The sequence below is a fragment of the Cyrtonyx montezumae genome, unplaced genomic scaffold, assembly GCF_038088225.1.
Source record: "Cyrtonyx montezumae isolate F1298 unplaced genomic scaffold, pur_monq_1.0 scaffold_2, whole genome shotgun sequence".
Classification (NCBI taxonomy): domain Eukaryota; kingdom Metazoa; phylum Chordata; class Aves; order Galliformes; family Odontophoridae; genus Cyrtonyx; species Cyrtonyx montezumae.
This window is the reverse complement of record NW_027071936.1, coordinates 43,382,075-43,407,282: the sequence shown is the minus strand read 5'-3', so window position 1 is coordinate 43,407,282 and position 25,208 is coordinate 43,382,075. Positions and strand designations below refer to the sequence as shown.

Sequence of the window (25,208 nt, the reverse complement as noted above, 5' to 3'; positions counted from 1 at the left end):
TAATGGCTTTAAGTTGCACAGGGTGAGGTTCAGGTTGCATATTAGGAACATTTCTTCTCAGAAAATGTGGTGCTGCACTGGCACAGGCTGCCTAGGGAGGTGGTGGAGTCACCATCCCTGTAAGGTGCTCAAGAACCGTGTAGATGTGTCACTGAGGGGTATGGTTAGTGGGCATGGGGTGATAGGCTGGACTCGATCTGAGAGAGGTCTTTTCCAACCTTAATGATTCTATGATGACTTTTAAATATAGTTCACCTAAGTTCACGACTCAAGATGTAGTTTTACTGTAGCCCGTAATAAGTGAAGGCCTGAACGGGACTCCTGAATGCGTAGAGGAGGGTAACATTTGTAAAAAATGGCAAGTGCAGTTCGTGGGTTACCCCAGACATCAGGGTGCAGCTGCCAGGTTCCCCAGTGCTTTTCAACGTGCCGCAGTGCCCGAAGCAACAGCAGCTCCAAAAACGAGAGAAACGCTGAAAAATGCCCGTATGCACTAGATAACACTCTAAACACATACTTTATTTATCTCTACCTATTTCAACGTACTAAACAAGAGGCCTGTGACAACTTGCAGCCCCGCGGATGTCGGCACTGCCGCTGCCCGAGGCCGGCCAAACCCGTGCCGGTGGGCGGAGCGGGGCGGGCCTGGGGCGGAGCGGGGCGGGCCTGGGGCGGGCGGTGCTCCGCAGGCGGCCATGCCGGCGCTGCTGGCCGCTGCCTGGGCCCTGCTGTCCGCCGCTTTCCTGGCGCTGCTGCTGCTGCACCGGGCCCAGGCGCGGCGGCCCGGCGTACGCACCGACGTCGCCTCCGCCTTCTTCCAGGACCTCATCCGCTACGGGAAGACCAAGAGGGGCGGCGGGCAGCAGGCAAGCTGGTTGCGTCGCTTGCAGGTGCCCAAGAGGTGAGGGGATGCTGCGGGGGGGATGTTTGGAGCAACGAGCAAAGCAGAGCGGGGGCGTGGGGCCGTGACCGACCCACAGAATACCCTGAGATCGAAGGGATCCGAATGGATCATTGATTCCGTCACTGTCTTCTTCCTTCTGGGTTTCTTTACAAAACGCACCGCAGGATGCTGGTAATAGCATGCTTATACAGATATCTGGGTACTGTGTGAACAGTCTCTCATTAGGTGAAAGAACTGTTGAGTTACCCAAATGCAGCTCTTTTTCTGAAATAGTTCCTGAAACAACCGAATTGCTGTGAAGACCTCTTCTTAATGGGTTATGCTTAATAGAATAAAAGAGGAAAAAGAAGGAATTAAAACTCTACAGCTCTTAATATGTTACTGGAATCCGGTTGTTTTGTTCAGCTGAGATTTTTGGCTAGACTTGGATGTACATGTGGCATGATCTTACAAGTCTGGCAGGACAAGATTAGGGTGCTGTGTAACCCAAAGAATCAGTCATTCCTAATGAGGCAACCTATTACTATCCCAGTTGTCACTAACACCGTTTGCATATGTTGCTTTCAAAGAGAATGTTACAAAATTGTGACACAACATATTAAAAAAGATGCTATAATGTATTATCTTTGTTACCAAGCTTCTGGCTCCTGTTTCCCCGGGATGCATTTAAGCTCTGCACTAGCCACAGCAAAAAGGAAGGTTCAAAAAGCTTTGGCTTTAGTTGCAATGCATTGCAAAGTATTGCATTCTTGTGGTAGGGTTTCATCTGAATTAACCTTTCTCCAACAGAAGTTTCCCACCACTTCTTAGGGAATATGTTAACCAAAGAATATGGCTTTCTCAGTGAATTGATGTCAAGCTCTCAAAATGCACGAAACAGTTCTGTTACTGCAGCATTTGAACCAGCAATCCTGCTAGCTGAGAAGATCATGAAGCTAACTGGTGAGACATTTTCTGTCCCCATTCATGTCTTGTTTCTGAACAAGCACTATATTTTTATTAGCCCAGGCTGGTTTTTAACTCTACTCTTCCATCTTGTCAAATGTTACGATTAATTTCAGGTTGGTTTGGTGAACACAGAGCATTCCTCTTTCCTTGAAGGACACGTACTTACTGTAGTGCTGGATTGCTCTGTAGGTCATACATAATAGAGGCTGTTGAAATCTTGCAGGGCATTTCTCAGCTAAGCTGGCAGGGCTTGTTTATTTGCTGTGACAAAAAACACTGCATGTGGGGAAAGTTTTTCAGCAACTAATGAGACAAAAGTCTACCAAGTAATAGTTTGGGAGAGAAAGAGCTTGAAGCTTGGAGGCAGAAATACAAGTTCTGTCTGTCTTTTAAGCAGAAAATGAAATAATCTTTTTTTTTTTTTTTTTTTTACTGTTGCAAATCAAATCTGCAGAGCAAACGTTACTGTCTCTGTTTGGTAGGAGAGAGAACTGAGAAGGAGTGAACATCTGAAGGGGTTACTAACTGCTAATGGGCAAGGCATTGTGGAGCGTGCAAGGAAACTTGCTAGCATTTGAATTTCTTACTTAGCCTCTTTATTGCTGTTGAGATGAACCTGAACTGTTCTGGGAGGCTATTGTTTTATTTTGCTTCACAAACTCATGGAGTTGTCTTCTCACCCTCAGTTCTCCAAAAGAAAAAGTTTGAATGTTCTAAAGAAATATAGTCTTGTTGATAGGCAGGCCAAAAAAGCGTGTACTCGCCATGAGACATGCATGTCCTGTAGCTACATTTCCATCTAAAGAATGAGGAGAACATTAAGTTTAATGAAGATGCTTTTTGTTCCCACAGGTGGTTTACTCATTTTTATGTAGTTTCTATTCTGTGGAATGGCTTTCTGCTATTGAGGCTTTTTCAAGCTGAGTTCCTTGGAGCATCACTCCCCCCATGGGTTCAGATCTTCCATGGTGCTTTTAGCACAGATTTGCAGAAAGAGAATACAGGTAGGTATTCCAGCTATTATGAAGCAGCCACATAAGTATTATGAAACTGTGTTACCATCCTTTGCTTGATGTGTGTTCTTCATACGCTACTTCATAAGCTGCTCTTGAGCTCAGCTCCAAGTGACTTTCCTGGAATACCAGTTCCCTTTGGCATTATTCAGGGAGGAAATAATTCTGTGCTATGCATATAGTGTCTTTCAGCAGTTCTTTTAGCAGGAATGACTGTTATCACCTTGTAGGTGTAATTTTGCTCAGTCTCTGCAGTCAGCAGCGCATCAAATACACAAATATTTTTCCCAGTGCTAGGTTAGTTTAGAAAGAGGGTAAAGATTTTGCTTTGGGGAGGGGAGCATTAGCCCTTGTGAAGCACTGTTGGGATTAAATTGTTCCTATCTCTCCCTAAGTCGCTATTTTTTATTTGTAAGCAGATAGTGAACGCTTCTCTGCGCTCTTGGTTCTCCTGCTCCTTTGGCTGCATAGCTTTCAAAGACTTGCAGAATGCCTCTACACCAGCGTGTTCTCCAATGGCGTCATTCACATTGTGCAGTATTGCTTTGGAATTGGTTATTACATTGCTGTTGGCTCAACTGTGCTGTGTCAAGTGCCTACTAATGTTAGAAATGGTAAGTACCTGCTTCATTGTTATTAAAGATGCATTTTTTTCTCCCATTTCTTTCCATCAAGGCAAGTGGTTCACTTGATTTCTCAGAGGACTTGTGTGAGATGTATGTTAATTAATGAGAATTAATAATAACTTACTGGCATACTGCAAAGTGACATTTCAGTATTGCACTCTCAGGGAGTATTACAGACACACTCTTGCTTGTTTACTAATATCTTAAATCACCACTGTTATTCCCTGAAATTCACTTTTACACTGTCTCACTGTAGATACAGTCAGCACCTTTGCCTTCAATCGAGAACTTCCCACTTCTGCCTTATATCAGTCAGCCTCTTCTTTCCCTTGGTACTGTAATGTCTCCATTAATAGAGCAGAAATTTGAATTTTATGACCTGCTTTTGCGAGCACGTTCCACTGAACTGCTGTTTGCTTCTCTGCAACACTTGAGCTGACTGTAGCGTTTCACCCATGACTGATTTGTGCAAAGTGCTCATTCCCAAGAATGTGACTTTAGCAAAGCTTTTAACCACTTCCAACCACATCAGGTCTAGTTTAATTGAGTTATTTTTAAAACAGCCTTCAGATCATTTATGAGTGGATAAAGCTCTTTTATTCTGGACCTGTTTTCTACTTTTCTCATCTGGTGGATACTCAGAGATGTTATATTGTCTTGTACGTAGGAGACCATCCTCAATACAAAGTTTTTGCTGGGGTAAATGGTTTACATATATATATACCACTTACTGTGAACAGGACAAATTGTACTTACATGTTGACGTGAGACATGTCAGAGTCTTCCATTAGGATAGCAAGCATTATAGACAGAGTCCACTACTGAGATCTGAGACGGCGGATTGAATACCAGTTGTATGTGATAGTGTACCTAAAAACAAGTATTTGGTATCTTTAGTATAGAGTGGTTAAGGGAAATGAATAGTAGCAGAGCACTTAAATCACAGAGGATGTAAAAGCATCTTTAAAGGGGTTAGCATCTTGCTACTAGAATCCTGTCAGATGCTAACATAAAAAATATGTATGCAACTGCTTTGGGACAATGCTCAGAAAAAGAATTCCTGGCTGTTTATTAATGAAACGTGTTTTATTCAGGAGAAGAGCTTTCTGTGCAGATCTTATGGTATCACATCGTAGGCATTGTGATGTACATTTGGGCCTCCCTTCACCAGCACAGATGTCTTGTGATTCTAGCTAATCTTAGGAAAAGTAAATCAGGTAAGGTGTTTCATTTATGTGAACAATTTACTTATGTAAATATTTGCTGGTTATTTCAGTAGGCTTCTGTAGGTTCTACTGCCTTGAAACATTGCTATTTTTTTCACACCGTAGTGTGGTGGTCTTAAGATTTTCAGTAGGTTAAATGAAACCATTTGCAAAAGAGATCAGACAGATGAATGTTAGTATGTGTGTCTACCTTTTCAGAAGTTACGTTGAAGGTCTCGCTCCTGTCATCCTAAGGACAGGGAAATAATAATGCTTAGGACTTGTGCCACTCCTCTAAGACCTCACTTTTTTCTCCATAGGGGCTAAAAATACATTTCCCTCTCTGTATTTACACAAACAGCCAGAGGGTGATGTCTTACTTCATTAAGACATGCAAAGCTGCCAGATCAGATGGAGAGAATGATGATGATCTTTTTAATGAGTGTGTTGTTCTATAATTGCAAGAAGAAAAGTTTCTTTAATGCATTGTTCTGAAATAATTTCTCTCTCTTTGCTTGCAGGAAAGGTTTTAAGTCTGAACCACAGTATACCTTTTGGAGACTGGTTTGAAAGAGTTTCTTGCCCTCATTATTTTGCAGAACTCCTCATCTATATATCCATGGCCATCACATTTGGATTTCACAATGTGACGTGGTGGTTTGTAGTGATGTATGTATTTTTTAACCAGGCACTGGCTGCTGTTTTATGTCATGAGTTCTATCAGGAAAAATTTACCTCCTACCCAAAGCATCGAAAAGCATTTGTACCATTTATTTTTTAGAATGTACCATCTAAAATGTATTTAGTGCAAACTGGGAAGTGTTTTCTGTAAGAGAATGAAAAATTTACATTTTACTAAAGTCAAGGCAAAATTGCATGCATCCTCTATGCTATCGAGGTTAAAAACTCATCATTTTAATCTCATCAGAGTTGCTAATTTGTGTAGGGAAATGCAAGGTCTCTGTGTGTCATACAAGCAAAGAAAAAGTTTAATGAAGACCTTAATGAGGACTGATGAGGTGCTAACTGGGTCTTTTCCATTTTATAGTTCTGTTTTATGCAAAAACAAGCACTTACTGTTGTGCAGCAAACCACAATACATATACATGAGAACTGTAGAGAAATGGTAGTGCAGGGAATAATTTGAATTGCTGTATTTCATGCCTGGCCTAGTACTTAAACACATTCATTTGCATTCTCTTTTCTTTGCATCCCTTCAGAGGGAGGCAAATGATATATCGGCTTTCTGTGCTTCCCCGGTGGTAATGAAAACCAGGCAGTGCCTTGTAACTGCGAGCACAAGGAGTGGTGGAGGAAGCTGTGCTGGAGGGGTGACTCACTCTCGGCAGCAGCAATAAACACAGCACAAAACGCTCCTTGTTTATCTGCAATCTTGGAAAATCGTGGAAGGTTCTCTGTCTAGAGAAGAGAATTTGCAGATTGCAGTTCTGGCATCTTCATTTGAGGTCCTCGATATCCTTCGTGTTTCCTGGGGTGACAGCGACCTGCCTCGGTCCTTAAGGGGCAAGTGCTGCCTCTCGGCACAGGACTGTGTGAGTTTTGCACTTAGCAACTGGACAGTGTGGTCCTCCTCGTGGTACGGGAGGGGCTGAGATCTGCGTGATGGAGCAGATGCCCGCTGCTGTTCTGGCAATAACCCGTATATGAAAAGAGTTTTTATGTACTTCGGAATATCTTACGACACAAAATATTAAATTAAAGATGTTTGATACAGTTCCCATTTTGTCTGATTTCTCAAAATCGACCCCCAGAACCTCAGCGACTGCTCTCCGTGGAGTGCCGCACCTCTCCCGCGGGCCCCGCCCCCTGTAGCCCCGGCTGGGGGACGCAGAGCCGGCCTTTCCCGGCCCCGAGCCTCGCCGCTGTCTTTCCGAGGCGGCGCCGCGAGCCGACCCGCTCCATTCCCGGCCCTCCCAGGCGCTGGGGGCGGGCCGGGTGGGCCAGCCGAGGCACCGCCCCGCGCGCTCGGGCCGCGGCAGGAAGCGGTTGGGACGTTGGGCGCGCGGCGGCAGCTCCGCGGCGAGGGGCGATGACGCGGCGCCTGTGAGAGGCCCTCACCGCCGCGCGGGCCGCCATGGGCTCCCCGCCGCTCTCCCCGCCGGAGCGCGGCCGCCGCGGCCCGGCCCCTCTGCCCGGGGCCGCCGCTCTGGCGCTGCTCGTGCTGCTGGCGGCGCCGGCCGGGCTGCGCGCCGCGCCGGAGGTAGAGCCCGGCTGGAACAAGGCGCCGGCGGCGGCGTCGCAGGGAGCGGGGCAGGGAGCCGAGCCCCGGGCAGAGGTGAGGCGGGGCCGGGCAGCACCGGCCCGCGGGACGGAGCTTTCTCGAGGCTCCGGGGCAGATCGAGGGAGGGAGCGGCGCGGGGGCTCGGCTGGGAACGGGAACGCGGCTCCGCGAGTTCGCGTCGTCAAGGTGAACCGCGCGGAGCGGCCGCGTCTGCACGGAAAGGCTGCGACGGAAGGCTGTCCCATCCCTGGCCGGGTTGGACGGGGGCCCTGTGCGGCCTGAGCCCTGCACGCGGCAGGGAGGAGGAACCAAGGGGGCTTTAAGGTCCCGCCCAACCCTAACCACTCTGTGAATCCATCCTCGTGGGTCTCTTCCAGCTTGGGATGCTGTGCGTGTGACTCTGTGACCGTGGCGGCTCCTGGTGTCATCTGTGTCCCTTTAGGACACCAATGGTAGAGCTCTGGTGACTTTAAAGAATGAGAAAAGCTTACTAGAGCGTTATTTTTCATCACCTTTTTCTGTTCACCACTTTGTTGAAGAGTGCTCCTGGCTGTAATGAAGCAATTGTAAGTTATTGAGGTTAAAGTTGGCAGTGAATTTTGCCCAATTTTTTTTTTTTTATGTCAGTCAGTAATCATAATTTTGATAAAGCTGGAGCACAGAGATTATTCTTAAGTAGTTCAGTGTTTGGCTTGTAGCAGAAAAGAAAAGCCAGCATTTTGGCTAGCTGAGACAGAAAAGCTGTGATTATCATCTTTTTAATGCTACAGGAAGGGAGTTTAGAGGTTTCTTACGAAAAATGGTTTTGAGTCGTCATCTGAGAAGCAGTAGTTGACAAACTCTTTTATTCTAAGAAAAGAGTTTGTTTTAGAAGTGTATGTGTTTGCTTTCAGCAAACTGCACTGGGGACATGATGCCTGATGCTGTGCTGGACAGTGGAGCTTGGCCAGATGAGCTAATGTTTTTCAACAAATAAATATTTTTGTACTAAACCCCCACAGCTTATATGCTGTTGAGGGCAAAGTGGTCTTGTGGATGTAAGCAGAAGGAAGCCTATCTTGTTGCAGCCCAAGACTCTCAGCTTGTATCGGTATTTAAGATTAGCTTCTTTCTATTCAAACTCTTAAAATGTTATTCTTGGTTAGGGAGTTCCATTGCCAAGTGATCACATAAAGGGGAAAAAACCATACTGCTTGATGCATGAGTATTTCAAACATCAAACGTCAGGCTTCCCAGCACCATTGAGGGAGTTCTGGCAAGTCTCCTGATGAAACATGTTGTGATCTGTCTCTGTTCGTGCAGGTGTTAACTTTCTTGGCCATCTCTGGTCAAGCACATGAATAGCAGCTTTGTTGTTTTGGGTCTGCTTTTGATTATAGGTATCTTAATCTGCATGAGAGTAAACACTGATTATTGAGGGGAATTCTGGAATGTGCTGAGCTGGTTTGAGCACAGGAGGGCCCTAGAGCTAGTGTTCAACAGTGTGTATAAAAAAAAAAAAGCTGATGGAAAGTTGCATAAAACTTGAAAGTGCCTGAGATGCAAAGATTCGGTGAGGATATCCTGACAGATTTTTAAAGAGTTCCCTTTTCTCTTGAGCACTCATAATTAGTCAATTTCTGCTTGAAGATTTGAAGAGTTTTGTTCTTAGTATTTGTATCATAAAATTGTTTGCTTGCTTGAGCATCATAAAGTAAACAGACAACAACTGTAACTACAGCAGTATAAAGTTGTTTCTCCCCTATTTGATTGTGGTAATGGTTCTCGCATTCCAATAGTAGTTCACATGGTGAAGCACTGCTTTAATAATCAGAGCAGGTGCTTCATGTGAAGTGACTATTAATTTGGGATAGATGGCAGCCAGTAACTAGTTAATGATAGCTGCATACTGCATGGAGGGTGTATAGTTAAATGCCACAGCAGGCAGTGTGATGTGACAGGAGAAACAGAGAGCTCGGTACTTCAGGAATGACATGTTCAAACCTAATTAACTGGTGTTTGTTTCATTTTGTCTCCCCCCTGCTTACAGAAGGGGCCCTCGCCAGTTGCTCCAGTTCATCTAGTCAATGAAGAGTCAACTGACAAGACTAATTTGGGCTTTATTCATGCATTTGTGGCTGCTATATCGGTCATCATTGTATCAGAACTTGGAGATAAGACCTTCTTCATTGCAGCCATCATGGCAATGCGATACAACCGTTTGACTGTACTGGCTGGTGCTATGCTTGCCTTAGGATTGATGACGTGCTTATCAGGTTAGCCCTCATGCTGTTTTGTTTTGTGTGTTTAAATGTACTGGATAAGTCTGTATTGATTGGTAAACCTTAACTAAAATGAAATCGAAGGTTGTGGGTTAGCAGCTATATGCAGTCTTCTGGTTTGTGTAGATTTTGAAGGTTTTTTTCTGGGGCTGTGGCGTTAGACTAAACTCTACTAGGTGTTCACACTCCCTAGACAACTGTGTGCTTTTAAGGAATCAGGAATGGAGTTGGGAGCCGAAGCAATCCCTTGGCTTTTAGACTATTTTATTCCTTTTTATTTTTAGCTCCTGTTAAATTAGAAGAGAGTGTAGGGCTGAGGTTTATTTTCATTCTGAGGTGAAAGATGCTTAGTATGATGTCAGATTTCCCATGACCAGCTTGTATCTTTGTATGTGTAGCTGGCTGGAAAGGTGGAAGATGGTATTCTGTCATGAACCTTTGTGGTGCACGGTACAGAGAGGAACTAGAAGGGAAGTGAGGTATCAAATGACACATGGGGAGCTATAGCTTTGGGCTCTTGCATAGCTGGAACTGTAGAATGGAGCAGCCTTAAGGTACATCAGGAGCAGCATGTATTTGGTTGTGTGCGTGCTCATTTCTAAAGATGCTCGCTACAGAAATAGTGTTCAATGCTTTATATATGCTGGAAACAGCCACTCAACTGATGTCAGGTCTCAGTGTTGATCTGAAGGTCTTCAGATGTGTAGCGTCTTGTGAATGCATTGCTGCAGTTGTTGGTGAGGTCTTACAGCAGTTTCCATTTGTGCTGTTCATTATGATCACATTGTAAGAATTTATTCCATTATGTGCTTAATGACATTAGTCTTTTAAGTCTTGTTCCACTTTTGCACTGTGTGCTTCATTTAACTTTTATTTAGAGTCAGAGGTGATGGTGCGCCCTGGGGCCTCTTTTCTACATCTGCCCATTACAGCTCTCCCTTTTTCTATATGAAGTCAAATTATTCCCTAGCTTAGGGTTCCCAACTGTTCAGAAAGGAGCTGGGATTTTCCCTTTCTCTGCCCTTGTTTCTTAGAAACTGGTTAAAACTTCCTGGGCTTTTTTGTTTTTGTTGTTTTCCAACCTGCTCATTTAAATTCTGGAGATCCAAATAATCAGTATGTGGATGCTGTTTTTTTGTTGTTTATTTTCAGGCTGTGCTCAGAAATATTTTTGCCCTTGTGATATAACAAGCTGCATTATCATTCTGATTGTTTCATTGTTTTTGTACATGGCAAGTAATGCTAAAAATCATCCGTCATACTGCACTATTTTCAGTCTTTCAAAAGTGTTTTATATTCTTTTGTTCTCTTTGGCTTTGCAGTATTGTTACTCATCTCTCTGTGTACTGCAGCCTAACTTTATTTTGTCTGATAGTCTTACTTTTGGTAGTGACAGTGTGGATGTAAGCCAGGAAGGATGGACCCGTAGGGTAACATATTTCCACCTGTCTTGTTGCATATGCAGTATAAGTGTGGCCATATCAGCTGTGAACGTTAGGTATGAGGTGTTCTTTTCCAAGTATGTACACAGGCCTTTTATGTCTATAGCTTTGATCTTTGTGGAGTAGTCAGACTTGGGTACATATTTCTTCTATTTGAAAGGTAGTTTTGCCTTAGTTTGATCACCTTCAATACCCATAAAAGTAGATGCAGTGTGGAAGTAGTCTGTTAGTTGTGTGGCATCAGTGCTTAGAAATTAAAGGAGGACTGAAGTTGGTGGAGCATGGCAGAGAGCGGCAAGAATAGTAATTTTCAGGTATTAGCACTTGGCTAAAGAAGAAAGGCATGAATTCAGGTGATTGGATGTAGGCATGTCTAGTAAATGTATTTCATAGAAAATCTCATTTTGCCTTTATCTGATGTAGAAGACGGGTCTGAAATAAATGGGAAAATAATGGTTGAAAACAGATGCCATCCAACGTACAGTCTTGTAAATAAATAGATTGGTTATGGCATATAACATCAGTTAATTCTAATGTGATTTGTGGTGAAGTGTCCTGACATGCTTGGAGAAAAGCAGGATTTGTGTAGATCTTGAGTGGAAAAATAAATTTGCTTGGACTGATATAGGGGAAAAAATAATTATATTCGTTCTTATTTTTGACATTACACATTATTTTTCTTTTCAGTTTTGTTTGGTTATGCCACAACAGTTATTCCTCGTGTGTATACATACTATGTGTCAACTGCACTGTTTGCAATCTTTGGCATCAGAATGCTTCGAGAAGGCTTGAAAATGAGTCCAGATGAGGGCCAGGAAGAGCTGGAGGAAGTTCAAGCAGAAATAAAGAAAAAAGATGAGGAAGTAAGTCATAACTCTCTGTGAATTGTGGCTAATGAAACAGTTACAGCTTTGAAGTTGCGGAGCAGCAGTTTCATGTTTGGGGTGTTCAGCCATGGTTGCAATTAGTAAGAGTCTTAACACAACAGATGTGTGGTCAGCCGGACAGAAGTGGGCATTTGGAGGCTGTTTCAACAGATGATTCTGGTTCTGTGGCATAACCTTCTTCTGTGGAGGAAAGGGGCTTTCCCTGTAGGATTTTTTTATTCTTTTTTGATGGTGTGTAGTAATAGACTTTATAAACGTTCTGGTCTACTTCCAGAGAATAGTAATCTTGTTTCTTGTAAGATTATCTTTTTTCTTATCAATTTATCCACTCCTGATTTGAGAGCCACCACTTTTCCTGCTTTAGAATCAGTAGGAAGCAGTCTGTTGTTTGAAACTAGCTGTCATTCCTGTTGTAACTGCAATGTGATGAACAACAGTTGGAGATTAGAGATGAGGTTAATATATTATATTAAATATTACATATATGTAGTAAGCTTTACAAAATACCATCTAATATAAATAACATGTCAGTAATGCACAGTCAGTGCCTAATAGCATTCCAGATGTTAAATTAACAGCTATACAGTTTAAGCATTTCATTTGGATTGTTTAGTTGATGTTTCTAATCTTAATGTACGTTTTTAATTCCTCTTGTCTTCTACAGCTTCAGAGAACTAAGCTGTTAAATGGGCCAGGGGATGTGGAAACGGGATCAACTGCCACTATACCTCAGAAGAAATGGCTCCATTTTATTTCTCCCATCTTTGTACAAGCTTTTACTTTAACATTTTTAGCAGAATGGGGTGATCGTTCCCAGTTAACAACCATCGTTTTGGCAGCCAGAGAGGTGAGTGCTACAGAATGCCCCCTCTTCTTTTGCTCTCCTTGGGTTGTCTGCAGCTTTAAAAAGAGACCTTAATCCTACTCCTTTTTTAAAAATCTAAATGAATTTGTTACAGTAGGTCGAACTAAAATTCTGAACTGCTGTACAGTAAGCAGTACAATAAATGAAAGGATACTCCGTGTGATGAACAGGTTAGAGAGGATGGTCTCATTGCTCAATGTAGCTACATGCCATCTTGGCAAGCTAGAACTTACTGTTACTGCCCTGACCAAAGTTTCTGTATGGTTCTGGGTAAGTTGCTTAAGCCCGTCCTATCACAGGTTGACTTGTGTTTTGCGTTTTTCTGAGTGTCCCAGTAAGAACTGTCCATCAGACTGCATGGTGCAATCCCTGAAGTACTGAGCATTGCAAAAGAAGAGTGTGGATGTTAAGCTTTTAACATCTGAAATGTTTGGATAAGTGCTACAAAGCCAAGTACTACAAAAAATGAATTTGAGGTGTTTCAGTCTTCTTTTTTCATTCTATCTGTGCGATTATTTTATATTGCTTACATGAAGTATTCAGAGGCCTTACAAAGTGAGTACTTCACAAAGCATAATTTACGTAGTGAGAATGTTACAGAATTACTTATAAGGAGAGAAATTTTACAGCAGTTGTCAGTAGTGTGGTGTCAATTGTGAACCATACATTCTTCAGTGAAAAGAAAATACTGTGACTGCTTATTGAGTAGTATCCATCCTCTCTCAGCAAATGAAACGTAGTTTCTTTGAAGGAAAAAAAGGGATAATGTAAACTGTCACAGTGCATACACCATGAGAAAGATTTGAGTCTGTCTTAGTGAACCTAATCCTGACGACCATCCTCAAGAACTTCATTTTACACCTTAGTAGTTTTCTGTGTGTAAGAAACATACATCTGCCTGAGTATTTGGAAAGGGAACTGAAGTTCTGTCACATCACGTTAGGCTGATTTTCTTGGCTGTATCTGAGCACTTCTGCTGAAGATACTGAAGTAATGGAAGAAGTCATAAATTATGCTCTCTGAGGGACAGCAGTTGTAGAGGGCAAGATCCACCACTTGCCAGTGGGCTGCTGTCAGCATGGAAATGAGGACTTCCAGGAATATTTGATCCTGTTCCCAGTTGTGGAGGCAAATGTGTTCTGCTGGCACAGCTCTACCTCCCTCCTGGGCTTCTTAGTAGTTATGTCTGTTCTTTGTCCTCTACTCTGTAGCTTCTCCCAGTAGCTTGTGCTTCTGGCTGTCTTGATCAGTCATCACTGTGTTTTCCTTATATCGGTTCATTTCCTTGACAGTTTCTGTTTGCATGTTAGAGATTTCATGCATTCCTCATGAAGTGAGGCAGTAGGTTTTTCTCCTCTGAGCTGGAAGTCTTGCTTTGTCTCCTGAAGGAGAGGTTTGCAGGACTTCATTCCACCTTCCCTAGTTCATCTTAATGCAGCAGAAAATCCGGCTCTTTCCTTGCCTTCTTCACCTGTCATTAAAACATGTTTTTTTTCCCGTTTCTAATGCTGAACTGTTCTGTTTCATGAGGTGTTTAATATATGTGCTGTAATTTGGAAGCAGATCTCAGAAGCTTCTTTTTGTAGTAGACTTGTTACTGTAATGAGGTGATGCTCTTGTTGACAGTACATTTTGAAAGCAGTTTATTATTTTCTGGACTTAAATTCTACAATACTTCCCTCTTTGTTTAATTTTTCTGTTGCGGGACCAGAGTATACAGCACAGGTTTGTTGAGCTGGGCAAAGGAGTTGGAATGTTTCAGCTACTAAAAGCTTTCATTTGCAGTTCTTAGGTTTACTTACTTGTTTTTTCTTCTTAAATTGATGTTCTTCCTGCTGGTGTGTACGGTGTTTCCAGTAACTGCCACCTTCCCATTAGATGTTAATTAATACAGCAAAGTAATCTCCGCATCTACATTTAACTGCCTGAGATGCTTCTTGGTTGAAACATCCCAAATACACCTATATTAGTCAGGTTTACATTTAAGGTTGTCTTACTAGCTGAAGTATTCTGTTACTGTTTTTTAAGACAGTGATGGATACTGGAGCAGAGTACACGCTGGGTAGTGTTCCACATTGCTTGATTCTGTGTAACCAAAGAGCCAAGCTATGGTTCCATCGTGGTAGGAGATGGTTGTGGAACTAGCAGGCTTTCTGTTGTGCTCATGTTTCCCTTCTGTGTTTTCTCCTCAGGATCCTTATGGTGTAGCAGTAGGAGGAACGGTGGGACATTGTCTATGCACTGGTTTAGCAGTTATTGGAGGGAGAATGATAGCACAAAAAATTTCTGTTAGGACTGGTAAGTGATAACACCTTCCAACTGAAAAATGTATTAATGGTGGTTGCATGCTTAGGAGGAGTGTTTCTTGAAACTTCTGTAAAATCACACACAGGATCACAGAACTGTAGGGGTTGGAAGGGACCTCTAGCGATCATGGAGTCCAGCCCCCTGCCAAAGCAGCTCCCTAGCCCAGGTTGCACAGGTAGGCGTCCAGGTGGGTCTTGAGCTTTTCGAGAGAAGGAGACTCCACCACCTCTCTGTGCAGCTGTGCCAGTGCTCCGCCACTGCACTGTGAAGAAGTTCCCACGTACATTTGTGCAGAACTTCCTATGCTGCAATTTGTGGCCATTTCCCCTTGTTCTGTCACCTCACACTGCTGAGAAGAGTCCAACCTCATCCCTTTGCCTCCTGCTCCTTAGATATTTATACAGATCCCCTCTGAGATATCTTTGTTCAGGGCTGAAACAGACCCAGGTCTCTCAGTCTTTCCTCATAAGGGAGGTTTCCACATCCTTTATCATCTTTGTAGCCCTCCACTGGACTTTTCCAAGATCACAGTCTTTTTGGTACTGGGGAGCCCAGTGTTTGGGTCTGTGTTTTCTGCGCTTTCAGAAGGGGAGGTGAAGGGGTCAGTTTCACTATGCATATTCTGTCTTGTTTGTTAAGGCAATAGATGATGAGGTGCTAATCTAACAATAATTTTTGTGCTGTGGTGCTCAGGGATGTGATTTAGAGGTGGTTTGTTAAGAGTCTGAATAGTATGGTTTGGTTGTGGTTGGACTTGATGATCTTGAAGGTCTTTTCCAACCTGAGCGATTCTGTGATTCTGTGATTCTATGACCAATAAGCCCAGCATGGAACTCTGGGTAGGAATAACCCTCTTAAGCCAGATCAAAGATCCATGTAGCCTGTTAGATGGAGAAGAATGGCCCAAATGCAGTGGGACCACCCCAGCTTCTAGCAGTTTGTGGCCGTTGCAAGCAGTTAATGGTTTTAATACTGGCTCATTCAACATGGTTACCTGCATTGTGCTAAAAATGTTGATCTGCAGTGTCACTCTTAACTGGTGACTTGCTGCAGCTTGATGATATTGTATCTTAATGTTTTTCCACATAGCCAAATACTCAGCAGTGGGCATGGACCTCAGCTTTCACCCCAGCTGAAGTCCACATAGTCCTTTCTAAGGTCCAAAATGTGTCTTTGTAGATAAGATTAAACAGTGGGGTGGTGTGTGGGCATCCTGATACTGAGTTAGAAATAGCATCCACTGCTTCACTGTTTGCAGTGTAAGTTTTAAAAGATAGTTTGGCAATCAGACTTCTTAACAAACAAACAAATAAATATCTTCCACAACACATGATAAAGATATATTTATTTAACTTTCTTGGTTGCTAATTCATTTCTGTTTTTTTTTTTTCCTTTTTAGTGACAATCATAGGAGGCATTGTCTTCTTAGCTTTTGCATTTTCTGCACTATTTATAAGTCCAGACTCTGGTTTTTAAATATTTTTCATCACTGCAAAAGGACAAGGATTGGAGGCATCCAGCAGCTATCCTTGTGTGGTTTTGTATATAAATGTACAGGATTATAGTTAAAGAAGCACCGAAGATGAGACACTGAACTTCTTACAGCAACTGATTGCTGGGATTGACACGTTCATGGACAGCTTCTGCGGTGGAAATCTATTCGCTGTCTGGTTTGTATGTTCTGTGGTGCCTGCTACCTTGGTAGGATGTGCGTGGTTTTCTTGTTGAACTTGGCTCAGCTGCATTTTGAGAATCTACATCCATAAGTGTTGGAGCTTGTTTTTTTTTCCCCGTTACACGTGACCACTTTTCCTGTTGCTTCAAGAGCATAATCTTATGCCCTCTCTGAGGCAGACCCGGAGTGTTTTGTTTAGTATCTCTTTAACACTTTGTTATTGTTTAACAGTTGACTCCCACCTCCAAAGACTTTGGTTCTGGGATGTGCCTGAGGCTAAATAATGTAAGCAGCAAAACAACAGGGAGCAGTTCCTATACAATTTAGTGGCTGAGCAACCAACAGAACATCTTATAGATTTCATTTAGAGGGCAAACTTCTTAATCAGGGATTTTTATCAGGACGTTGTGTGATGATTAACAACCTACCATGTGCAATCTGAAGCTACTGGTATTTGACTTTTTTTCTCTTTTTTTTTTTCTTTCTTGACTTTCAAAACTATAAAGTATGTGGAGAGTAATAAAGTGGTCCAACTTAACGGTGTTTCATTCCCAGGACTGAACAATAACGGAATCTTTAGATTTAGATTTGTTCATATTTTTCTTTTTAGGAATAGAAATGTAATCTGGAGGAGTATTAATAAAACATAGCGTCTCATTTGGAGTCATTTTCAGTATTGTTTTTTGGCAGTTCCGTAATTAATGGAGGTTAAAGTGATGATTTATTTCAACCTTACTACATTTATTTTGGATACTGTTAGAAATACTGCTTATAAAAACCTTGGAAATGTTGACAGCATAAGACAGTGGGATACTGAAACGTGGTTCTCCCTGCTGTTTGGTAACTTATTAGATTTTGAGCTAATAGCTTAAATAAGACGTTAAGAGCTATTCAGTCGCAGTTCTTTAAAGCAGAAGGTAGAGTTTCTAATAGCATCTGTCTGCTACTTGAGCCTGAAGCTAAAGTAAGATCGAGCATTACAAATTTGATTGTCCAAATTGTAGCTTGAGAACAGCAGAGGGTGGGAGGCCTCCTCTTGGGTTTTGCTGCCAGGAGAAAGCCCTTAATGCTGAGGCTCCAGAGACTGCAGTCACTTGATTCCTTTTATGCACAGTGGTATGAAAACAAGTTAGGACTGCAGCCTCCGGGCCTAAATGTTCATGTCCTGACCTGAAAGAAGGGTGCTGCTGGCGGTACCGTTGTTAATTGCTGGGTAATGCACTGATTTGTTCAGTTTTGAATCAAGCATTGTAAACAATCACTGCAGCCTCTTCTTTCCCACACCCCGTGCATGCCTTCCTGTAGTGTGTTGAACCTTGTACCCACAGGGGATGCGTTACATGGATCACCTCAGAAAAGAAAGAACGGGGAACCCAGAGCAGGGGAGAGCCTAAACTTGAATAGCTCTCTGGGAAACTGCTTTTTGTGTGGTGCTACTGCAGCAGTTGTTACAAGTGTGCTAGGTAAGGCTGGGGAGTCACGGTGCTGCAGGCACCTGCTGAAAATTCTTGATCAGAAGCCAGACCAGTTGGCTGTGTCCTCACGTAGAAACATTCTGAACTTCCTATGTGCTTCTTGAAATGTTTTGATATTAAAACAATTTTGATTATCAGAAGAAATGAAGCTATGTAACATCTTTTTCTTTTTTTTTTAAGAGTTAAATATGAAGTCATGGAACAAATCTGTGCATCTTTCACATTTACATTCTGCCATTATAAACTCTGTGTGATGCGAACTGCTGCTTTTGACCTGTGCCTGGCTGCTAATGGTACGTGGGCAGGTATTTACTGAGATAGGAAAATGCTTCTCCTGGTTTTGGTTGTTTAGTGCAAATGTTGACTTATGCTTGGAAATGTATTATAAAATGAAGTAGATTTCAGATTATAGCAGAAGTCTTTGAAGGCACTGTAGCAGATACTACTAACTGTAGTGATTTAATGCTGTCAGTTTTCACAGTACCAAGACCAGTGTAGTGTAGTCATGGTGTAACTGAATCCTGATGGAGGTGCTTGGAGACCCCCAGTTGCTGCCATCCCTCTAGCAGGGCCTGTGTCCTTCCATACAGCTGCTGCATAGTGCACACACCCTAACTGCCTGCTTTGTTGGCTCTGACAGCTTTGTGCTTCGGCTGGTTCAGTCTCTGGGATTTTAGCAGCTTTCTTCACTGTACTGCTGCATTGCCCCTGGGGAGATGTGGCACTGCTCAGTCTTGAAATCCCTGTAGACTTGAGATACAGGTCACTGTCACGAGATGTGTATGTAGATGGATAGGTATCACAGCTAAGGTGGTGTATCCCGATGGCTAGTCTGCATCCTAAGCCCTGTGGCTCTTTCCCCGTCTTGCCCTCTACCTGCCCCTAAATTTGGAAGATGTTACTGATCTCTAATTAGAAAAATAAACTGTCACTGCCTCTCTTCTTCTCTCTGTGCCAAGAGACGAAGTGAGAACTGTGTGCTGTTGGAATGAGTGGTAGTTCATTCATTGCACCTTTGTCTGATTCCCTCCATCGTACTCAGTGGGCTGTAATGTGTTAAGCAGTGGAGCTGAGCATAGGAGAATGGAAAATAATGTCTTTTCAGCACTAACTAGCTGTTGCAAAAAATGTTTTGTGTTTACCTTGCGCAGTAGAATGAGAAACAGAGACTAAACTGGGTGGAGGTTTTGGTGGTTGTCTGCAATTCCGTTTGCTTTGTGGCTGGAGGATGTTAAAGGTGGTGCGTGGATGCTCAGGCAGTAAGATAAGGCTCTGCAAATCACTGCACCAGCAGTACGGACATAAGCAGTGATCCAGCTTCCAACCCTACTGAAGTGGGATGCATTATCAGTTCCAGCATGCTTCCCTGCCAGCTCCAGGGGAATTTCCACATCAGCTTCTAAAGCAAGAATTTGCATCTCAGGCTGTGAACGCAATGGAAACTTAAAAGCACAAGCCACCTCCAACTACTCATTTCCAGGCTTGAACACTGGAAACAGAATTGAGATGATATAGTCAGCACTACAGGGATGGAAAAAAAACACCTCTCACCAGTTAAAGTTGTTTAAAATGAGAGGAAACTGGTGCTTGTTGTTTTTGTGGTAGCTGAGTGATCCGCAGCCCTCGTCACGCTGTGTGTGGCAAAGTGCGCCAAGCAAAGATTAAGGTAAACTTGTAAACTTGTAATCTTCAGTACAGAGCTGTTTTCAAAAGAAACCTGGTGAGCCAAAGTACAGGTCCAGCTCAGAAACCAGCCTGTCCTCACAGCAGTGCAGGAAGGTCTGCATACCCTGAGCCGCTGCTCGGCAGTGTGATTTGATGGGCACGTGCTAATTGTGGAAAGCTGCAGGTTAGTAAGTGGCTGTATTCAGAGTTCCTTTGCATCACACAAATGGCTTCTGAATAAAGAGGAGCGTGCAGTTTCATCCAAATTACCCAGAGTTATCAGGAGAGTTACTTCCATGACACTGGGTGCTGTGTAGGAGCACTGGCCCTGCTGACACGGCATTTCTCTCAGCTCTTGCCGTGTCCCAGAAGCCAGTGCTCGTGGCAGGTTGCCACTACGACCTCGGGCCGACTTTATTGCTGAGGTGAAAAGAATGGCAGCACCCGTCTGTGCAGTGTGCCACAGAGGTCTATCCTTGGGCTGATTGATACTTCCTGTGTGAAAATAGAGGTGCTAAAGGTATCTGAAAGGGACTGTGTGCTACCGTGAATGCTGAAGATTGGAACTGTTGGTCGGACTCTGGCAGCTGAGGTCTGGAATTTGTATTGCTGACACCGAGCCCGGAGCGCCGGGGTAGCTAACCTTTGGATTGCTAATCTTCCCAAGTACCCAGCGTTCTCCTGTAAGCACAGCTCTTGTTTCTCAGTTTGCACAGCAGCGGTCATTGAACGGCATTGCTTCAGGTGCTGCAGTAGTTATAATTACAGCTCTTCTTGATAAGTTTATGGGGAAAATATATTGATATTTCCAAAGTTCAGGTCTAAGAAAAGTGCTAATCATGCTGTGTACCATCAGCCTTGGTATTGGTGGCTGTAGGCAGCTTTTAACTGTGGTGCTTTTGCAGCTCGGTTTGTTTCCTGTGGCACGTGGGATTGCTGAGGGCTGGAGGTGGTACACAACTTGCACAAGGATTCCTTAATTCCCAAAGACAAAATATCAGTAGTTTTAACGTGGGCGTCCACTGTGATGATGACTCAGAGAAAAGAACAGCTGATCATAGAGAGGACTGAACGTATTTATCGCTTCCTCTAGGAATTCAGCTTCAACTACGGGATTTCCTATTCTCCTACCTTCCCTTAACCGTTTGGTTAACCTCCCCCAGGAGGGGCAGTTTCAAGAAGTACAGAAAGGTGCTTTACCCCTGGAAGTGTGGGAAGGGCCTGCTCAACCTCCCCTGCCCAAGCAGATAACCACCAGGGAGCGTGCACATCTAACCGAGTGCAGTGGCAGCACAACCACGCAAAGCGAAGGTCTCCAGCCATCAGTTCAGACATACAGAGAGCAGACAAGAAAGGAGTACAGTATGCATTTTTACTGAAGTCTCACAAGTCATTTCTCTGGGGAGGGAGAGAAGGTTAAATTGACATCGAGCAACTTCTCACGCGTCAGTTGTCGGGGGGTAGAGAGTGCCTTTGTTACATCTGTGGAAAGGGTACGAGAGCACTTCACTGTGAAACTGTTACCGAAGTGACATGAAGGAACTCAGAGAAAAAAACAGAATTCTAGAACCTTAGAAGCTACAGAAAGCAAAATTTTAAATGTTACATTTATTCAATTAAAAAAAAAAAAAACAAAAACAAAACAACAAACTTGACAGTTAGTAATGGTCACACGAACACCAGGGAACTGCATCTACATTTCCTGACGTCAATATGAGCGGCGCTAGGGGTCGGTGGTGGACGAATACAAAGCTAATGCCAGTTCAAATAATACAAAACAAAACCGGAACCCGAGACACTGAAATCAACACTGCTTAAAAACTCAACGTTCAATCTGATGGATTTTAAAATAAATAGTTTTTACCTTTCTGTTTAGAAAACACGACTCGCCGACTGCTTTCAAAGCAGTAACACCTTTAAGACCGTTCCCAAAAGTGTTCCATAAATAAAGTACCCACTGATTGTCTATTAGCGCAGCATCTCAGTCTCAGCTAGGGTCTCTGTATAGGCCACACAGGATTTTGTTCAGACACAGTGTTTTGTTTTGTGTTTTTGTTTTTTTTTGTTTTGTTTTTCCCTCCTTTTTATTTAGGTACAATTTCTTTGAACAGAGCGTATCATGCTGGCACGATGCATGCAGATGACACAGCATGAGGTTTAACAGAGCTTAAATCACCTGGTTAAAAAAAAAAAAAAAAGACAAGGAATGTAGTGTTAAAAATCACAATATCACGATACTGAAAAAGCAACCACCCATCCAGGCTCAGGACAACCACAGCCGTCTCAAATGTTCGCTCACAGTTGTCTCACCTACTACGGTTGGTTTAAATACGTCTTTTTTTCATCCAAATTCATTTAACTCTTCAACTTTTTTTCCACCAGGGATAAGTAAAAAAATAAAAAGTTAATTAGTAAAACTAGTATCTCTCCTTTCCATCAAAATAACCATTTCTTTCCAGTCCTCTGACTGCACAACTAATTTTAATAACGATTTCAGATAGAGAAACTCATGAATCTGACATCTCCCAGTGCCGTGACATCTACAGCACTCGTCACAGGACCCGGGTTCAATTCTCTGAACGTATAAATGCTTTTTGAATCGACTTCAACATCTGCAAAAGGCCACATCTTTAACCCCGTGGTACACTGTCACACGCATTATAATACTAAGGGACACTTAGAATTCCTGGGTAGGCAGGTGGGCCTCCACATGAGTCTCTCTCACAGGCAACTGTGCAATGTGAACGGGCTCCTCCGAGTGGAGCTGTTAGTGCTCGTCCTTCCCCCACACCACAGAAAGCACAAAGCCAGCCAGTTCCAGAAGCCTTTTTCACCTTGCACTTTGAGCCTTAAAGGATCACCATATTAAAGAGACATTTTCCAGAAATGTCTCTCTCTGACAGTTCTACACGTTATTCCTCGATGCCCACCCCCTCCCCCCTTAACAGTTTCACTGACTAAGGAAATAAATGGTTTTCAAATAGTCTTTTCAGTAAAGTGCTTATTACTCCAAAAAATAAAAATTAAAAAAAAATAATAGAAAGTGCTATTTGAATCTTAAGAGAATTTCTTTTTCTGTGACAAACGGCCTGATAGAGCTTGCTTTCTTTTAATTGGTTTCTTACATAAAGCTGAAATGAAACCTACCTGTTGTAAGGATACTGGGTTACTAATTTTGGTGTTTGGCAGCAGGCAGGATGCCCACACAAGTGGCGACACACCGGAACCATAGTGCAGAAGGTAAACCTTCTAGATGAAATGGAAGGCATATGGAGAGCTCCTACTAGAATCTTTTTGTATTTATATACAAATATATATTAAATATAATATAAAAATAGCTATATATTCTTTTTCTCTGTAATTTTCCTAAAAGCTTTTCTTCAAATCCTCACCCACTGCAGGCAAACAATGTCTGTCTTCTCAACTTTTTTTCACTCCGTTCCGTACCACCAGACCGCGTGTTTGCAAACACAACCCTCTCCTTAACAGACTCCTTCCCTTCTGTCAGAGTCATTCTGTAACATCTGCACCCCAGAACCTGCAGCATCGCAGCATTCCTCATCATGCTCTTGATTAGGATGATGCAAATAATCTATGACTGTAGTAAATGAGTCAGGCAGAAGCAAAAGGCTGATTAAGGAAGAGGCGACAGCCCGGTCCTCTTCCCACTAAAATCAAGGACAGCTCAGCAATCGATTCAGCAACGGGGGACGCCGCAGACGCCTTAAATATACAGCTTTGAGTCAGCAGCTGTGAAACAAAGCATTCACATCCTCGCACAGAACATGGAGCAAGGTCTACATACTTGCTTTTCTATAAAGTCTGCCTGATTCACGGTAGGTATTTTTCAAATGGATGCCGTATTTTTCCAGTTTCTTTGCATTTCCCCACCTTCTGTGCTTCGCCTACTGGCTGGTAGCTCCAACCTAATGTATCTATGAATCTATAATTGAATGACCTCTCTCCGAGGTTACAAAAAGCTTCCTGATCAAAGCGTACATCTCTTTATTCTCTTGCAGCAGCCCTGCTATCGCCGTCATCTATTTTCTCTCACCTAGTTCAGCGTTTTACCAACAGACCTATAGCAGCACACCAGAGTATTGGGGAGGGGGGAGATGGGAAGAGAAGTTTAAATGGAGCTTCGTATTAAAAGCTGCATCATGAACTGGCTGGCTGTTATCTCTATTTTTTTGTAATTCTCAGTATAATAGCTTAATAAACCTATTTTACCACTATTCCGTAGTTCTAACAGCACTATTAAAGCTCTCCCAGATTTCTTTTTTAGTGCTCTGATATTACTGTTAACAATTTTTCTCTCACCTACTTCCATTAAGCAGCAGTGCTGCTAGCACAGACCTCCAGTAAGGCAGCTTATTTTAGAAGCAGGCGGATGGAGCGGGAGCAGAGCAGAGCAAGGCAAACTTTGTTACGTGGAGCTGTACAGCACAGGCTTCTGACCCCTATCCCAGCTCAGAGAACGGCAGAAATCCTTCAGTGAAGCAGAATTTCTCCTTGCTATGCCTGGTACTGGCACTTGCTCCCTGCCGTGAGAGGCCTCCTGCAGCAGAACACGATCTAACTTTCTTTGGTACTGCACTTCTCACACTCCCTCCCTGTTCACAACCGTGCTTTTTGGTACCAAACTCTTGCTTTGCAAGTGGGGAACAACGAAGATGCAGTGGTGGGACGCTCACAGAGGCAAAGACCAGCCCCAAAACGCCAACGGCATCCAGCGCTCGCTGGACTGGTGCCGCCCTCCTGCGGGTTCGGCTCGCCCAGTAATACAATCAAACTGTTCCACAGTACAAAACAGTCCGTCACCATTTGGTTACATTCATTCACCTCCTCCTCAGTATTCAAGATTAATCCAGCTTTCTCTCCCTACTACTAATTTTAACTGCTTTTGCTGTTTTATTTTAATTCTCAGATCTATCTGTGTTCGTTTATTCTCCTCTAAAGTTGTGGTTTTCACAAACTAGTACCGTAAAACCCTACCAAACGTTTACTTAAAATAGCACATCGTATCTGTTGGAACTTTTTATTTTCTTTATAAAGTGAAGTTGCCTTCTGAAGTCTTAGTTCAGTGATATCTCCTAAATCGACCACGATCTCCCCCAGAACATACTCTAAGCACTACAGAAATGACTTCTTTACTGTTACTATTTTGAATCGGGTTATTCTCCCTACTCCTGCAAAAGGAGCACTCTCCACTTTTACATCTACTTTTAGATCTTCAATACCTTCAAGTTTTTACCTGATTGCAGAGCCTCCTCTGTTTCTCACTTAGTGTTTGAGGGGGAGCAGTACTCAAAGACGCTCACGTTCTCAACTCTGCTCATTACTGAGATGATCACAATGCAGAAACAGCTATGAAGTAGATACACAAGAGTGGCTGACAATGTACTAAGACTTCAAAATTGAGAATGGTTACAGATTCGAGACACTGTAAGTCAAGATGTTCAACATTATCACCTGAATTAAAATCAAGGCACTATGGGTTTTTCTGTCGTTGTTAAAATGACCCTGAATTAGTTCTGACTAAAGAAAGATCTAATTTTTGAATGAGAATAAAAAGATTCCAACATATTTTAACAAGTTACAATTCTCACCACAGAGAAAGTGGTTAAAAAGTGCCCAAAAGGTTATTAAATGTAAATATATTTGTTTCTTTTTTGTGCAAATTACTCCTATAA

The 25,208-nt window shown here is 42.9% G+C and overlaps 2 protein-coding genes across 3 annotated transcripts; both read left to right on the top strand.

The window, feature by feature from the left end:
• The first annotated feature begins 695 nt into the window (after positions 1-695).
• Positions 696-6,370, top strand: SRD5A3 (steroid 5 alpha-reductase 3). 2 transcript variants are annotated; one of them, XM_065737021.1, is made up of 5 exons: positions 696-901; positions 2,705-2,856; positions 3,285-3,479; positions 4,586-4,708; positions 5,218-6,370. In XM_065737021.1, the coding sequence occupies exons 1-5, from the start codon at positions 696-698 to the stop codon at positions 5,475-5,477; spliced, it is 936 nt and encodes a 311-aa protein (XP_065593093.1). In that variant the 3' UTR covers positions 5,478-6,370. The 2 variants fall into 2 exon arrangements, with proteins under 2 accessions (XP_065593093.1, XP_065593092.1); XM_065737020.1 differs by having other exon boundaries at positions 3,282-3,479.
• A 348-nt stretch (positions 6,371-6,718) lies between these two features.
• On the top strand, positions 6,719-16,482 carry TMEM165 (transmembrane protein 165). The gene is made up of 6 exons (XM_065737019.1): positions 6,719-6,992; positions 8,968-9,193; positions 11,329-11,504; positions 12,193-12,375; positions 14,586-14,691; positions 16,100-16,482. Exons 1-6 carry the CDS (start codon positions 6,792-6,794, stop codon positions 16,174-16,176), a joined length of 969 nt encoding a protein of 322 aa, XP_065593091.1. The 5' UTR covers positions 6,719-6,791; the 3' UTR covers positions 16,177-16,482.
• The last annotated feature ends 8,726 nt before the right edge of the window (positions 16,483-25,208 follow it).